General features: G+C 42.1%; 1 protein-coding gene across 1 annotated transcript in view; it reads right to left on the bottom strand.

The window, feature by feature from the left end:
- Positions 1-18039, bottom strand: part of HOMER1 (homer scaffold protein 1) — a 153022-nt gene that overhangs the window by 68584 nt on the left and 66399 nt on the right. Inside the window, 2 exon segments of the mRNA XM_030567547.1 lie at positions 3411-3550; positions 11060-11152. Of these exon segments, the coding sequence (XP_030423407.1) occupies positions 3411-3550; positions 11060-11152 (233 nt within the window).

Below are 18039 nucleotides of genomic sequence, written 5' to 3' on the forward strand. Positions count from 1 at the left end.
GGAGAGGGCGATGTCCGGGCGAAGGGACCACTCGTGCGACAGGAAGGATCTGCTCAAGCGATCCGCCAGCGTGTTCCGTACTCCGGGGAGGAAGGAAGCCGTGAGGTGAATGGAGTGTGCTACACAAAAGTCCCAGAGTCGCATCGCTTCGTGACACAGGGGAGAGGATCTGGTGCTGCCTTGCTTGTTGATATAGTACATGGTCGTTGTGTTGTCGGTAAACACCGCGACACAACGACCTTGAAGCTGATGGCAGAACGTTTGACAAGCAAGGCGGACTGCTCTCAACTCCCGCATGTTGATGTGCAACCCCACCTCCTTCGGGGACCACAGGCCCTGAGTTCTCAGGGTTCCCAGGTGGGCCCCCCAGCCTAAATCTGAGGCATCCGTTGTCAAGGACACCGAGGGCTGAGGTGGGTGGAAAGGGAGCCCCGCACATAGCACGGACTGGTCCAGCCACCAGTCGAGAGAATCTAACACCCCTTGGGGGATCGTGACCAGCATGTCTAGCGGCTGTCTTGCCGGCCGGTAATGATCGATGAGCCACAACTGGAGGGGCCTCATGCGGAGCCGAGCGTAACCGGTCACAAAGGTGCAAGCCGCCATGTGGCCTAACAGGGCTAGACATGTCCGCACTGATGTCAAGGGGGCTGCCCGCACTCGTTGAACGATCGCCGACAATGCCTGGAACCTCTGCAACGGCAGCAGAGCCCTGGCCACAGTGGCGTCCAGGACGGCCCCGATGAACTCCACCTTCTGCGTGGGGATCAGGGTGGACTTGTCCATGTTTATCAAGAGGCCCAAAGTAGCAAACAGGCCGGTGATCACGCGGACATGGCTGCAAACTTGCCGTTCCGACGTGCCCCGAATTAACCAATCGTCTAGGTAAGGGAACACGTGGATACAACTGCGTCGAAGATGTGCCACAACAACTGCCATGCACTTTGTAAATACCCTCGGGCCCGTAGAAAGGCCAAATGGGAGGACTGGAAATGAAGGGGGCCCACCACGAAACGAAGGAAACGTCTGTGGTGTGGCCAAATGGCAATGTGAAAATACGCGTCCTGCATGTCGAGGGCGGCGTACCAGTCTCCCGGATCCAGGGATGCTTTGATCTCTCTCTCCTTTTTTGTCCTGGGCTTGAAAGCCTTGCAGATGCGGCACTTGTCCGATCTGTGCGATTCCCCCAGGCACTTCAGGCACGCGTCGTGGGGGTCGCTGCTAGGCATAGGCTTCCTACAGGCCGCACACTGCTTGAAGCCCGGCGCACCAGGCATGAGCCCAGTGCCGGATGCCGGAGAGGGCTACAGCCCCCGGCGAATAACTATCTACAAGACTATTTACACTTAATTACTCACTAACTACACTTAATCTAACTAACAACTAGAACAATAACGAAGTTAACAAGGAGAGCTAGGGACGTGGAGGACAGCTATGCCGCGCTCCACAGTTCCAACGACTGACACGGCGGTAAGAAGGAACTGAGGAGCGGGCGGGCCGGCAGGGGTATATATGGAGCGCCATGGCGGCGCCACTCTAGGGGGCGACCTGCCGGCCCACTGGAGTTGCTAGGGTAAAAAAGTTTCCGACGAACGTGCACGCGCGGCGCGCACACCTAACTGGAATGGATGTGAGCAATCACTCGAAGAAGAACAAACTTGTTTCTCTGAACAATTGGCTGAACAAGGACTAAGTGGACTTGCAGGCTCTCAAGTTTTACATTGTTTTGTTTTTGAATACAAGTAATGTAACAAAAATATATATATTTATAAGTTGCGCTTTCACAATAGAGATTACATTACTGTACTTGCATTAGGTGAACTGAGAAATACTCTCTTTTGTTTACCATTTTTACAGTGCAAATATTTGTAATAAAATATAAAGTGAGTACTGTACACTTTGTATTCTGTGTTATAATTGAAAACAATATATTTGAAAATGTAGAAAAGCATCCAAAATATTTAATAAATTTCAATTGGTATTCTATTGTTTAACAGTGCAATTAAAACTGCAATTAATCGTGACTGATTTTTTTGAGTTAATCGTGTGAGTTACTGCGATTAATCGACAAACCTAGTAGCAACATATCATTGTCCTGTTGCTATGTTGCTCCTAAGTGGCTGTTACTATGGGGAGTGTTGACAATTCACAGTAGAAAAAGTGGTCCTGGGGGGAACACTGCTCATCAGCAGTGGTTGCTTTTAACAAGCTGTTGCTGCAAACAAGCGTCTACCATAGTTCGAATATTCCTCCCTCAAAAACAATTTCTCTCTCTCTCTCTCTCTCTCAAAAAGACAATTTCCTCTACAGACGTACTGTGACTACACTGGTGACAGTTCAAATATAAAAATGACATCTCACACAGTCACTCGTCAAACAATTTTCAAGTGTAAAATTTTGAGTATTTTAGAGTTTGGACATTTGTGAGCTTTTCCGGGTGATGTTAACACATTCTTCATAAGGAATACTGAATTCTTGAACAATTTAAAGTCCATGTCTCTGCTCATCCTGAATTCCCTACACAAAATTTCAAAAAAGATTCTGTTATCACCCAGTCTCTCAAGCACTATCTTAGCAATTTAAAGTTTTTAAACCTCTTCTTAAACTGAATCAAACTCATAATTTAAGAGAAATTTAATATTTCAAAACTTTGCTCGATTATATATTTACCTAACTTTTCCCTGCTCTATTTATTCTGCTTGCAGAGAAAGAATGTCCCATTTATGATAATTTCAAGCTAGATCCATTTTAGCTTAGAACTTTCAACTTTAAATAAAAACATTGTTTCAATTTTCCTAAGGGGCAGTGGAGCAAAACATGCTCAGTTCAATGAATTATAATTCATGCTGAAGTGCAAATGTAACTTTCTTCTGTATTTGAAAAAAATATCGAGTAATATTTTAAACAGTCAGAGAGATGTTTAATTAGAAGGCTGTTTTAAATGTAAGCACTTCAGGATTACATAGACACATTCATCTTTCAACAACTTATCACCACAAGGCTGAGTCTAACGTTATCAATCTTTTAAAATAATTCGAAAGGGAACAAAAAATGTAAGTTAATTGGAACAAGTTCTTTGAAGCAGTTAATTCTGCTGAGGTCTCAGGCATGTAAGTATTGCTTCCTGTTAAAGGGACACCTTGTGTTCAGGAATAAAGTGCTTGTACTAAAATATTCACATTGTAAGAGAAATTCCAAAAAACCACCTCAGTAGATTTTCCTATACAATTTTTCTGCGAAAACAGACTATTATAAACACGAAGCTGAGTCCTGTACTTTGCTTTTTTAAAAATATTAGATTCTTTAATTCATGACACTGCCATTTTGGAGCCATCTGAAGAAAAAAAGATCCTTTTAACAATGAAGTAAACATGAATTACTTAATTAATATCTGTGAACTGAATCTGTACCTATGTGTAAATGGCAATGCATTCTGGGTTGGTTCAGCCCTTGGTTCCGAGTTCTGTGTCACTTCTGGAGTTCTTTCATCATCTGTTCCATTAATGCTTTCTGGTGTTAAAGGAGACTGAATGTCCCCTCCTGCGGATTCCTTTAGTGAAAAAAAATTACAATTATACATTAAGCTTATGCCACAATGTGCATAGAAACAATGACAAAATTAACATTTTTAAGTGCATGGTTACTAATTTTAAAATGACATTAAGCTGAGGCACCCAAAATCAGTATACAAATTTGAAAAAAAACAACCAAACACACCCAAGCTATCATGTGATATGATTCAGAAACTTAATATTATTTGTATGAAAAGATTGTACACATCAATATGTACAATATATCAACAAGTATGCAGTCTCCTCCTTATAGGGTTCCTGGACCTCTTTCCCTTCCTTTATCTTCTACCTACACATTAGTACAGACTTTGTCATTGAAAATTCTTCACAACCATGACTACAACTCTTACCATCCACTTTGTATTTTACCATAGTGCAACCACCTTGAAGTATTAAAGCTATTTCTCATTTTACTTTAATAAAAAAAATCAAAAGTTGAAAGTGGAAGCATCACTGTTGGTACAATCACAGCTTCAGCTGCACACTAATTACAGTAAAATCTGTACAAGAATCTATCTGCAAACCTTGTTCAGCAGCGTGGCCTGGACCTAGCTAGTGCTGGCCAAGGCAGCTAGTTTATGTACTGACTCAGCCCATGGGCAGCAAGTATAAGAGGCCAGGGGAGGCTAAGCCTCTCCAAGCAGCCTGCCCGCCAAGACCTGGTTCCACTCGTCCTCTTCCCCCAAGGCTCTGCCTCTTCTTGTACCCACTCTGCTTACATGGGAGCCTTGCTGAGGGTGAAGAGGTGTGTACAAACGGTAAGTGGCCAGCTGGGGTGTGTGTGCGTGGGGCGGGGGGGAAATACGAAGAGGTGTGAGTGGCAGGCAGGGGGACTGGAGGAGAAGAGGCATGTGAGTGGCTTGCCAGTGGGTGAGGAAGAGGCATAAGTAGTGTGTGTGGGGACCTTGGGGAGAGGGCCGAGTGGGGATGGGACATGGGTGGGCCTTCCCGGGAAGAGGCTGAGAGTGGGCAGGCCTTGGGGCAGGGCCACGGTCCAGGTGCATGCAGCCTCCCCAAATGGAGGAGTCATGCACCGCCCATGACTCAGCCCATCCCTTGAGCAGTCTCCACTAGTGTGGGTCTCTGGATCCCTGACTATACTTAAAGGATATCCACTGCTGTATGGCACTGGTACAATCTCCATCACCACAACACAGGTACATTTGTGTTTTGCTGTCTTTGTCAAGCAACTAATATTTATTAAATCCTGGTCATTAGACATATTTCACTGTAATTTTAATTTTAAAAGAAACATCGCTCACCCTGAATCCTAAATCTAGGAATTAGACTTTTTTCACTCACTATGTATCATTTACCTGACATGAATAGGTTACAGGAAGCACCATGTTTTCCCATGACTAAACACATCCTGTGTCTCTAGTGTCACATGCCAATGGCCCCCTCCCTCGGAGTCCCCAGGGAAGGTAGATCAGCATTGTATGTGGCTAATGCTGTTGCAAGCATCACAAAGCATTTTGGGGAGGGTCAAAGGTGAGAAAGTGGGGAATGGAAGATTCTTTTGCAGGAGCACAAGAGGCCAAGGGGCGGGGGTGTGAGAAAGCAGAGAACAGGTTAACTCGGCACTTTAGCTAGTTCCATGTGACGATGAGACACTGGCCCTGGCTCAAGGTCATGGGCTAGACAAAAAATCTACAGACAAGAAATCTACAGCTGCCCAGTCATGAGAAGAGGAGAACTAAGTGGAGCAGAGCTGCAAAGATAGCAGCAAAAACAGAGCAAATGGGGCAGCAACGGTGATGGCCAACACAAGGGAAAACAAATTCTTCAGAGCCAGTGTGTTTTGGGCAGCTGAGAAGGCCACAGCAAGCTGATTGGAACTGGTACAAAGAGCACCAGGCAGAGAGGGGCCTGGACGACAACACCCACAAAGGAACCCAAGACTTAAAAACCCTCCCGAGAGCTGGAGCAATTTGGAGATTACAGCAGATTCCCTGGACAACCTGGGCCCAGGGCAAAAACTTCCATCTACCCCTCCCCTCTCTTCTTCTTACATGACACCAGACCTGGCCAGTCATGGGTAGTGCGAGTGAGAGTATGAAAGTGGGTTAGGCCTTGGGGCTCTAATGCTTTCTTTTTTTCCCTGAGTGACGTGGGAGCGTTCCCAGCACACTCTGCTGTATTTTATTAATAAAGCTTTAAAAAATTTAGACCCTTTGGTGTGCTTCATCATCTTCTCCCTGAGATCCTGAGGCATCAGCCTGATCAACTGATGTCTTCAAGCAGATTGGTAACAAAAATCTGTCACACTAGCACTTCCTATACCTCTGAATTAAGGGTGTGGGGGGAAGGTGGGTGACAAAAGCTATTGTTACGTAACCCTAAGGGCTGGAGCAATGAAAAGGCTGCACTTGTAAGAGTTATGTCTATCCTCCCCATCCCCTTGATTACACTGACCTCAACGGGAACTGAAGGCCACAGAACCTTGTCAAAGGTGCTCACAACTGTAAAGGACGAGGCCCTCATTGTGCACATTCTTCCCCATTTAGTTTTATTCCCTAAAAACAAAAGCTATAATTTACAAGTATTAACCCTTTTGAGCTGCCACTTCTGAATCTGACCTAGTTACTCCGAATCACTAAATCTGCAGGAAAAGTTGACGAGGTTATCGAGACAGAAGCAGACCACAAAGTTCCAATTTCAGATGACAAATAACAATAGTTTTCTTTACCTGCACTGAAAGTGGAGGTTTCTTTTCCCTCCCCACAGGACAGATATTGTGTAATCAAAAATATTCAAGTCAAAACTTGTTAGTTTCAACTTGACCTTTACAAGAGCGTTGAAACATGGTTGACAAATGCTTAATAACTTAACATTTTTCTTTTGATTCATATATGCAGTGTTTATATCTTAAAGAGCTGCAAAAGCGGCATGATATAAACGTACCTTTTAACAGTTTTCTGTGATACTTGACTTATAGTTGTATTATGTTAAATGTTTTGGTTTTTAAAAAAAAATAAAAAATATAAAGTCACACAATACATAAGTATTTCCCTCCCTTCCTCCCACTTCAGTCCAGAATGAAGAGTCTATTAACTCAAATTATAGGGAGTACACACTTCTCTCTTTCAATCTTGTTACCATTTCTGTGCCCAAAACTACTTTCTTTGTTTGCACTATAGTGAAGCTCAGAATTTAGTCTTAACTACAGTGAATCATAGAATATCAAGGTTGGAAGAGACCTCAGGAGACCATCTAGTCCAACCCCCTGCTCAAAGCAGGACCAATTCCCAACTAAATCATCCCAGCCAAGGCTTTGTCAAGCCTGACCTTAAAAACCGCTAAGGAAGGAGATTCCACCACATCCCTAGGTAACCCATTCCAGTGCTTCACCACTCTGAGTGAAAAAGTTTTTCCTAATATCCAACCTAAACCTCCCCTACTGCAACTTGAGACCATTACTTCTTGTTCTGTCATCCAGTACCACTGAGAACAGTCTAGATCCATGAATGTTAAAGGCAGAACAGTCTCAAGTGGGAAAAAACTAGTTTAAGAACACTGCTGCCAGAAGGTTTGGGAGAAATACATACAGGCATATATTATGCTATTATATGTAAAAGAGACAGCCCAAATTTTGTCCTCAGATACATAAAGTAACTTCTGCTGACATTAGATAAAAAGGCACAACTATTTGAGGTCAGAACTTATCCTAAACATGAAAATTTTTAGTTCAGTTTAACTTAAAGAAATCCATAAATTACATTTAGCACCATTTTGGGGGTAAAGCAAGTTAATCTATTTTAAGAACAATGGACTTCTGTTGACAAATCAGTATACTTCATTTTAATTATTCCATCCAAATCCATACAGATCTCAGAGATGAAATCTGTATCTTGAAAGGCTAGATCAGTTTCGAGTAGCCATTTTTCCAATAAGGTTGGTCAATCAAATTATAATTAGGGCTCTCATATAATTAGAGCTTCCACTAGATATTAAATTCTTTACCTACAGCCAACTGGTATTCCAAAAGTGAGAAATTCTTTCCTGGCTTTGAAAACATCAAAGACTGTTTCTAATCTGATCTTTTCAAACAAATTCTCACCATCTTAATCAGTATGAAAGTTAAATCAAATTGTCACATATGGGACTAACTTCTAGAAAGTACCATCAATATATGTGATCAGGAAAGACAAATTCTACTGAACATAAAAGCAATAATTCTCTCTCAGCTGTCTGGGTAGTGGAGCATACCCACTTGGGGTTGGAAAGGAATTTTCCCCCAGGTCAGATTGACAAAGATCTTGGAGAGTTTTAAACTTCCTCTGCAGCACGAGGCCTGGGTCACTTGCTGGTTTGCACAAGAGTAAATGGTGGATTCTCTGTAACTTCAAGTCTTGAAAAATCAAGATTTGAGGATTTCTGGAAATGGCAGAAGTGCTAAATAACTTGTTTGTTTCAATTTTCACAAAAAAGTTTAGTACCGATTGGACCTCTAACGTAGTAAATGCGAGTGAAAATGAGGTGGGATCAGAGGCTAAAAATAGGGAAAGAACAAGTTAAAAATTACTTAGAAAAGTTAGATGTCTTCAAGTCACCAGGGCCTGATGAAATACATCCTTGAATAGTCAAGAAGCTGACTGAGGAGATAGCTGAGACATTAGTGATTATCTTTGAAAAGTCATGGAAGATGGGAGAGATTCCAGAGGACTGGAAAACATCAAATAGGGTGCCAATCTATAAAGAGGAAAATAAGGACAACCCAGGGAATTACAGACCAGTCAGCTGAACTTCAGTACCCAAAAATATAATGGAACAAATAATTAAGCAATCAATTTGCAAACACCTAGAAGATAATAAGATAAGTAACAGTCAGTATGGATTTGTCAAGAACAAATTATGTCACATCAACTTAATAGCTTTCTTTGACAAAGTAACAAGCTTTGTGGATGGGGAGGAAGCAGTAGATGTAGTATATCTTGACTTTAGTAAGGCTTTTGATACCGTCTTGCAGAATCATCTCATAAACAAACAAGGGAACTGCAACCTAGAAGGAGCTATTATAAGGTGGGTGCATAACAGGTTGGAAAACTATTCCCAAGAGTAGTTATCAGTGGTTCACAGTCAAGTTGGAAAGGCATATCAAATGGGGTCCCACAGGGATCAATTCTGGGTCTGGTTCTGTATAATATCTTCAATTATTTAGATAATGGCACAGAGAGTATACTTATATAGTTTGCAGAGGATACCAAACTGGGACGGACTGCAAGTGCTTTGGAGAATAGGATTAGAATTCAAAGTGATCTGGATAAATTAGAGAAATGGTCTGAAGTAAATAGGATGAAATTCAATAACGACAAATGCAAACTATTCCACCTAGGAAGGAACAATCAGTTGCATACATACAAAATGGTAAATGAATGCATAGGAAAAAGAGTACTGCACAAAAAGGATCTGGGGCTTAGAGTGGACCACAAGCTAAATATGAGTCAGTATAACATATTACTGAAAAAGCAAACATCGTTCTGGGATGTATTAGCAGGAGTGTTGTAAGCAAGACACAAAAAGTAGTACTTCTGCTTTACTCCGCACTGATTAGGCCTCAGCTGGAGTATTGTGTCCAGTTCTGGGCACCATATCTCTCAGGAAAGATGTGGACAAATCAGAGAATGTCCAGAGAAGACATTCAATTTTTTTTTATTGAATGGCCTAAAAAACATGACCTATGAGGGGAGATTGAGAAAACTGGGTTTGTTTAGTCTGAAGAAGAGAAGACAGAGGGGACAGGATAACAGTTTTCAAGTATATAAAAGTTGCTACAAGGATGAGGGAGAAAAATTGTTCTCAACCTCGGAGGATAGGACAAGAAGCAATGGGCTTAAACTGCAGTACAAGCAGTTTAGATTGAACATTAGGAATAATCACCCTGACTGTTAGGAAGTTTAACACTGGAATAAATTGCCTAGGGAGGCTGTGGAATCTCTATCACTGGAGAGGTTTTAACAGCAGATTTGACAACCACCTTTCAGGGATGGTCTAGATAATACTTAGTCCTGCCTTGAGTGCAGGGGACTGGACTAGATGTCCTCCTAAGGTCCATTCCAGTCATATGATTCTATGACAATAATGCCTTCGTTGCTACAGTAATTGAGAATCAGACCCTAAATGTCTACTTTGAACACTGACATGGCAGCAGACTATAAAGCATTTTAAAAAAAAGGTAAAACTGGAGAAAAAAGTCATTTTAAAAACACTAAGCAACACTCAGTACATTACTGAAACCAGGTGGGATGATTCCTATTATTGGAACATGAATGTGAATGGTTATGACCTTCTTAAAGAGGACTGTGGGAGCAAAGGGGGAGGGGGAGTGGCACTCTGTCAAAAATAGCATTACAGTAGAACCTCAGAACAGCTTGGGAATGGAGGTTTTTCGTAACTCTGAAATGTTCATAACTCTGAACAAAGCATTATGGTTGGTCTTTCAAAAGTTTTACAACTGAACATTGACTTACTATAGCTTTAAAACTTTACTGTGCAGAAGAAAAATGCTGCTTTCCTTTTATGTAGTTTATGTTTAACACAGCACTGTACTGTATTTGCTTTTTTCCCCCCTCTCTGATGCTGCCTGATTGTGCACTTCTGGTTCCAAATGAAACGTGTGCTTGACTGGTCAGTTCATAATTCTGGTGTTCATAATTCTGTGGTTCTACTGTACTTGTTTCCAGGTCACTGACAACTCTGAAGCAAATGACCTTTAATGCTTATGGATTAGTGTTCTAACAGATAAGACACAAGATGGGTTAACTAGCTGGTATCTGCTACAGATCACCAAATCACACTAGAGAACAGAATGACTGGCTCCTTATTCACTTATCTATAATGTGTAGGGAAAAAAAGTTGCATTGACATAGGAGACTTCAATTCAAGTGACATGCTGGAGGGGTCTCACTGCCAATACTAAAACATCTTTCGAATTTCTAAAAAAATATAGATATCAATTTCTTAACTCAAAAAGTGCTGCACCCACCACAGGGAAATTCTATTCAGGACTTCGTCTTGACAGAGACAAATGAACTGATCTCAGAACTCAAAATGAGTGGCTGCTTTAAGTACAACTAATCATAACTTAATTCTGTTTATATAAGTTCAATCAATTCCAAGCCAGTAACATATGTGCTTGTTGCTTTAAAAGGGCCAATTTCACATAGCAGAAAATAATTGAGAGTCAAGTCAGCTAGAAGAAAAAAAATTTAAACAGAAAAATACTAATGATAATTGGGAATTGTTTAAGCATATTTTACTAGATATCCAAAGAGCCACAGTGGAGAAAGGCTACACTGGTTTAAAATGCTATAGTTCAAGCACAGCTATTAGGACTTAATTCGTGGTTCAAGTCCATGGCCCGTGTTAGTAGTCTAGTGTGACCACTTGCATTATACAATGGTCACTGCCTGCCAAATAGATTTTGTTTATGTATTTAATAATTTAAGCTATAAAGACCTGATCTCAGATCAAACCATAAAACCCACCTGTGAAGGTGTACTTGTTAGCTCCATCTTTTCTTGGGATTTCTCCTTTGCTAATCGTGCAGCTTCTTTGAATTCCTGAAATTTTTCTGCAAACTGAAGGTACACGTTTAAAAAGATTATAGTATAAATACAAAATAATTGTTACAAAACATCTTACAAAATAAGACCACTACAGATTCAGTCAGTCAAGGGTTTTTCCCTTAGTAAATGACCATTTACCCAAACTGTGTTGTATTATTTATGGTACATGAGTTTACATACACTTAAGAAGCCATTTGTATGTTAGCAATACAGACACGCCCATCAGCAAATCACTACATTAAAATTGTGATATACCAACAAACTATAATGCTATACACAAATGAAAAAAGTGTGAAAAAGCCACTTCAAGCATGGGTATTAGGTTTGTTAGGTAGCCTTGAAAAGCTTCCTTGAAGTTTGAAATTAATTTTTCTCCTTACAGATGTTGAGATGGATGTAAAACCCACTGAAGTCAATAGGAGTCTCTTGGTTTTCAATAGCCTTAATCCTTTCTCATATGGAAAATATACTGATTTCTCTCCATATCTTGGCTAAAACTGAAACTCATATGGGTGAAAAAAATCAACCAGAGGAATACTAAACCAAATTAATCTCTGATGTAGCTCCACTGAAGTCAATGGAGTTACATGAAGTCTCAGTTTGTTTCATTATGTCTAAGTAAATATTTAGCTCAGATTAATTTCAAGGATTACTATTCACATACTTTGCTTCATGAATTTTCATAAAAGGTCAATGTTTCCGGCACAGATTCTTCTTCTTCTAGTTCTAATAGTGATTGAGAAATTATTCTGAATTAAATGCTAAATTTAAACATGATGGATTAATCTTTTGAGCAACTTTATTAAAGTAATGGAATTACAGAGATGAATTTGGCTTGATGTGCCTAAACCCGATAAGCACTGCACTCAGCATAGTACCCAAGCTATTTTTTTTATTTGAATTATGATTTTCTAATTAAGACCTCCTTGAAAACAACTGGTTTTGAAGCAACATCTGATTAAAGAGTTTGCAGAAATATTTTAATTTCTCTGATACTGGTATACTCTGTTATTTTTGGTTGTTTTTTTACACTGCATATGATCACATGGATTTGGAGGGAATGGAAGATGTTATTGTATTATATAACTTTCTCACCTGTTTTTAAGAAAAACCTGACCTGTTGCCAAAGATCTAGAAATGGAGACAAAGCAGGCACCAGTTTCTCAGAATGAAAGCAATTCTGAATAACTTAATCCAGAGGTCAACTGCTCAGCTACTGTAAATAAACCTGTTTTCTAGATGGTCCACTAAAGTCTGGAGGAATATGGTATCCTCCTCACGGGAATTGTATCAATTTTCAATAAAACTCAGATTTATTTGCCTGGAGATGTGAGAAAGCGTACAGAATTACATCTCCTTCCTCTAAAGTCTCAGGAGGTGGTGATTTAGAGAGAAAATGAGTCAGGAGAATTTTTCAAGAAGTTTATGCCTCTTTCCTGAAACACACTGCAGATTCCTAACAGGAATCTGATTATAACAAGAATTTCTCTTTTCCTAGAGAAAGGTAAATTCAAGAAAGCTGTGGTAGATCATTCTGCCCTTCATATCCTAGTACAAGAGACCTGGTTCTCTCCTTCAGACAATAAAATATTTTGAGTTGAGTTCTTAAAAACCAAATATAAACATTTACCAAAAAAAGAGCAAACTAGTGTCATCTAAAATAGACTATCATTACTTCCTACACAAAAAAGGCAGAAAATGCCAATCACCTTGGAGAACTTGGTTCCTTCCAAAAAAACCTCCCACCAGGTACTGACCTTGAACAAAAACAGTGATGTACTCTAAATTGAGTGAGAAGGGATGGAAAAGACTGGTGACAGTATGACCAAGTAGAAGCTGAGGAATGACCCCAAATGCAAATGTGGAAAGCCTTCTGTCAAGGTTCCTTCCCCACTCTGAACTTTAGGGTACAGATATGGGGACCTGCATGGACACTTCTAAGCTTAGTTACTAGTTTAGATTTGGTATCACTGCCACCATCCAGAATTTTCAGTGTCTGGATCACTCCCTGTCCCCCCAAAAAACTTTCCCCTTCCTTGGGTAGCCTTGAGGGACTTCACCGATTCCCTGGTGAACACAGATCCAAACCCCTTGGAACTTAAAACAAGAAAAAATCAATCAGGTATTAAGAAAAAAAAGGCTTTTAATTAAAGAAAAGAAAGGTAAAAATCATCTCTGTAAAATCAGGATAGAAAATACTTTACAGGGTAATCAGATTCATATAGCCCAGAGGAACCTCCTCTAGCCTTAGGTTCAAAGTTACAGTAAACAGAGGTAAAATCCTCTCAGCAAAAAGGAACATTTACAAGTTGAGAAAACAAAAATAAGACTAACACGCCTTGCCTGGCTGTTACGTACAAGTTTGAAACATGAGAGACTGGTTCAGAAAGATTTGGAGAGCCTGGATTGATGTCTGGTCCCTCTTAGTCCCAAGAGCGAACAACTCCCAAACAAAGAGCAAACACAAAAAAGACTTCCCCCCACCAAGATTTGAAAGTATCTTGTCCCTTTATTGGTCCTCTGGTCAGGTGTCAGCCAGGTTTACTGAGCTTCTTAACCCTTTACAGGTAAAAGAGGCATTAACCCTTAACTATCTGTTTATGACACGCCCCCCAAATCTCAGACAGTGTTGAACCACACTGGCGGTGATTTCTTCCAAGAACTTTAGAACAAACAGGTTAATAAACGACATGCACCTTTACATATACTACTAATTATGTAAAACAACAAGATTTTTTACATTTCAAGGACAATTTTTAACCAGTGGATTCTGGGAAACTTTCACGGGAGAGTGCATCAGCTACTTTGTTAGAAGCTCCCGAAATGTGTTGAATTTCAAAATCAATATCTTGGAGAGCTAAGCTCCATCAAAGTAGTTTTTGTTTCTCTTGGCAGTATGAAGCCACTTTAGCGCAGCAAGGTTGGTTTGTAGCTGGAAGGGCCATCCCCAAACGTATGGGCGTAGCTTTTCCAGGGCATACACAATGGCGTAGCATTCTTTTTCAGGGACTGACCAGTGGCTTGCCTTCTCAGACAGTTTTTTGCTGAGAAACACAACTGGATGGAATTTTTGATCCGATCCTTCCTGCATTAAAACTGCTCCTACATCACACTCAGATGCATCTGTGGTTACTAGGAATGGTTTGTCAAAGTCTGGGGCCCTTAGCACATGGTCAGACATAAGTGTCGCCTTAAGCTGGGTAAAGGCCTTCTGACACTTATCAGTCCACTGAACTGCGTTTGGCTGTGTTTTTCTGGTCAGGTCTGTTAGTGGGGCAGCGATTTGGCCGTAGTGTGGTACAAATCGCCTGTAATATCCAGCCAAGCCTAAGAAGGATTGGACCTGTTTCTTGGACTTTGGGACAGGCCACTTTTGGATAGCATCCACTTTGGCCTGTAGGGGGTTTATCGTTCCTTGACCCACCTGATGTCCAAGGTAAGTCACTCCATTTTGGCCTATTTGACACTTTTTAGCCTTAACAGTTAGTCCTGCCTGCCTGATGCACTCGAAGACTTTTTCTAAGTGTTCCAGGTGTTCTGCCCATGAATCAGAAAAAATGGCCACATCATCGAGGTAGGCAACTGCAGATTTTCCTAATCCTGCTAGGAGACCATCTACAAGTCTTTGGAAGGTGGCGGGTGCATTTTGCAGCCCGAAAGGAAGTATATTAAATTCATACAACCCTGCATGTGTGATGAAGGCTGACCTTTCCTTGGTGGGTTCATCTAGCGGTACTTGCCAGTACCCCTTGGTTAAGTCTAAAGTAGAAATGAACTGGGCATGTCCCAATTTCTCCAATAGCTCATCGATGCGTGGCACTGGACAGCTGTCGGGACAAGTTACAGCATTTAGCTTATGGTAGTCCACGCAAAAGCGTATTTCCCCATCTGGTTTGGGAACTAGAACCACTGGAGATGCCCATGCACTGTTAGAGGGGTGGATTATACCCATCTGTAGCATGCTTTGGATCTCTTGTTCTATAGCATCTTGGGCAGGAGGAGACAGTAGGGTGGGGTTCTAACGGGGTGAGCATTACCTGTGTCAATGGAGTTGTCATAAACAGATAGCTAAGGGTTAATGTCTCTTTCACCTGGAAAGGTGTAACCTGAAACACCTGACCAGAGGACCAATCAAGAAACAAGACTTTTTCAAATCTGGGTGAAGGGAAGTTTTGGGGTGTGAGTTCTTTGTCTTGGTTCGGTGACCGTCTCAGCTCAGAGTGATCTCTCTCTATCTTCAAGCTTTCTAATCTTCTGTTTCCAAGTTGTAAGTACAAGGATAGTAAGACAATAGGTTTATATTGTTTTTCTTGTATTTACATGTGTGTAGTTGCTGGAATGTGTTAAATTGTATTCTTTTTGAATAAGGCTGTTTATTCACTTTTTTCTCTTAAGCAATTGACCCTGTACATTGTCACCATGATACAGAGCCTATTTTTAATGTCCTTTTTCTTTCTTTTTATATAAAGCTTTCTTTTTAAGACCTGTTGAAGTTTTTTCTTTAGTGGGGACTCTAGGGAATTGAGTCTGCAGCTCACCAGGGAATTGGTGGGAGGAAGAAGTCAGGGCAAAAATCTCTTTGTGTTAGATTTACTAAGCCTGACTTTGCATACCCTCTGGGTGAGGGGGGGAGAGAGATTAGCTCTCTCGGTACTTGTGTTTCCAGGACTGGAAGCAGGGAATCTCCTAGGGTCGTCCAGGGAGGGGAGGAAGTAACCACGAAACAAGGGGAGGAGGTTATTTCCCTTTGTTGTAGGACTCAAGGCATTGAGTCTGGGGGTCCCCCAGGGAAGGTTTTGGGGAGACCACAGTGAGCTAGGCACCGTATAATTCCTGGCTGGTGGCAGCTTCACCAGGTTCTAGCTGGTAACTAAGATTGGAGGTTTTCATGCTAACACCCATATTTTGGATGCTAAGGTCCAGATCTGGGAAAAAATGTTATGACAGGAGTGGTATGCCCGTTCAATCTGTCCTGGGGTGGCTGAGAACATTGGTGCAAAGCTAGTGTACAGCTCCTTGATTTGCTGTCGCTGCAGACGTCCAAGGGCCGCGGAGAGGTTCACCTCTTCCATGCCACCGTCACTTTTTTCTTCGTAGTAGACACCTTCAGGCCACTCAGCGTCATCTCCTCCCTGGGCTGTAAACTGACAAACCTTTAATTCTCTGGATTAAAAGGGCTTTAAAGAATTAACATGGTACACTTTAGGCTTTAGGATTGAGGTGGTGAATGCTATGAGATAGTTGAAAGCTCCCAGGCGCTCTTGGGCTGTGAATGGCCCTTCCCATGATGCTTCCATCTTATGGGCCTGTAGTGCCTTCAAGCCCATAACCTGGTCCCCTACTTCGAAGGAACGCTCTCTGGTATGTTTATCATACCAGGCCTTTTGCTCTTCCTGAGCATCTTTTAGGTTTTCTTTGGCAAAGGCAAAAGAGTGTCAGAGGGTGCTTTGTAGGTTGCTTACAAAGTCTACAATGTTAGTTCCTGGAGAAGGCATAAACCCCTCCCATTGCTGCTTCACCACCTGTAATGGCCCTTTAACCTCGTGGCCAAATACAAGTTAGAATGGTGAAAACCCTAAACTGGGATGTGGTACAGCCCTGTAGGCAAAAAGCAACCGCTGCAACATTAGGTCCCAATCATTGGAGTGTTCATTTACGAATTTACATATCATGGCCCCCAAAGTCCCATTACACCTCTCCACCAGGCCACTGGTTTGATGGTGGTAAGGGGTGGCAACCAAGTGATTCACCCCTGAGCTTCCCACGGGTTTTTCATGGTCCCTGCCAGAAAATTAGTTCCTGAATCTGTAAGGATGTCGGCGGGCCAACCTACCCTGGCAAAAAAATGTCTGCTAAGGCTTGGCACACACTTTTAGCCCTGATGTTGCTTAGAGCTACTGCTTCCGGCCATCGGATAGCAAAATCCATGAAAGTCAGTATGGACTGCTTTCCTCTGGGGGTCTTTTTTTGGGAAAGGACCCAGAATATCCACAGCTACTTGCTGAAATGGGACCTCAATTATGGGGAGTGGCTAGAGAGGGACTTTGACTTGGTCTTGGGGCTTTCCCACTTGTTGGCACACCTCACAAGACCGGACATAATTAGAAATGTCCTTGCCCTTTCCCTCCTAGTGGAAAGACTTCCCCAACCTGCCTTTGGTTCTGTTCACCCCAGAATGGCCACTGGGATGATCATGGGCTAAGCTTAAGAGCTTTACCCAGTACTTAGTTGAAATACCAACTGTCTTTGAGGATGCCAGTTTTCCTGGTGTCCACCAGAAAGTCTCCTTGTATAAAAGTCCTTGTTCTACAACAAATTGGGATCAGTTAGAAGAGCTGAGAGGTGGTGGGGTGCTCCGTGCCACCACCCAAGCTTTCTGAAGGCTGTCATCTGCTTCCTGCTCAGCCTGGAACTGTTCCCCTGATGCTGGAGACATCAGTTCCTCCTTAGACTGTGGACTTGGGCTTGGTCCCTGTGGAAGTGATGTAGGTGATGAGGTTGTTTTCGTTGATTGTGAATCACTCTCCGCTGGTGCACTAGGTGATATTTCAGGCTCTGTCTGAGCCTCTTGGGTAGGGTTGTCTGCTGCTTCTGCCAGTTCAGGCCTGCTGATGCCCTCTGGCGTTGGAGATGTAGATGGGTTTGCAAGTGCTGGAGTCAGTGCTGACAACGGTTCTGGTGTTGGTTGCTTTGCCAGTTCCGGTTCTGGGACTGGATTCACTATGGCTGTAGCATTCATGGGTAGAAGATCCGGTTCCACCACCTCTGTCTGGGTCTCTGGTAACACAGACGGAGGCCCTGGCGGATGGCTCAGGAACAGGGATGGGTGTGGAAGCTTGCTTGGCCTGGCTGCGTGTGACCATTCCCACCTTCTTGGCCAGCTTCACATGGTTGGCCAA

The sequence above is a fragment of the Gopherus evgoodei genome, chromosome 6 (assembly GCF_007399415.2).
Source record: "Gopherus evgoodei ecotype Sinaloan lineage chromosome 6, rGopEvg1_v1.p, whole genome shotgun sequence".
NCBI classification, from domain to species: Eukaryota; Metazoa; Chordata; order Testudines; family Testudinidae; genus Gopherus; species Gopherus evgoodei.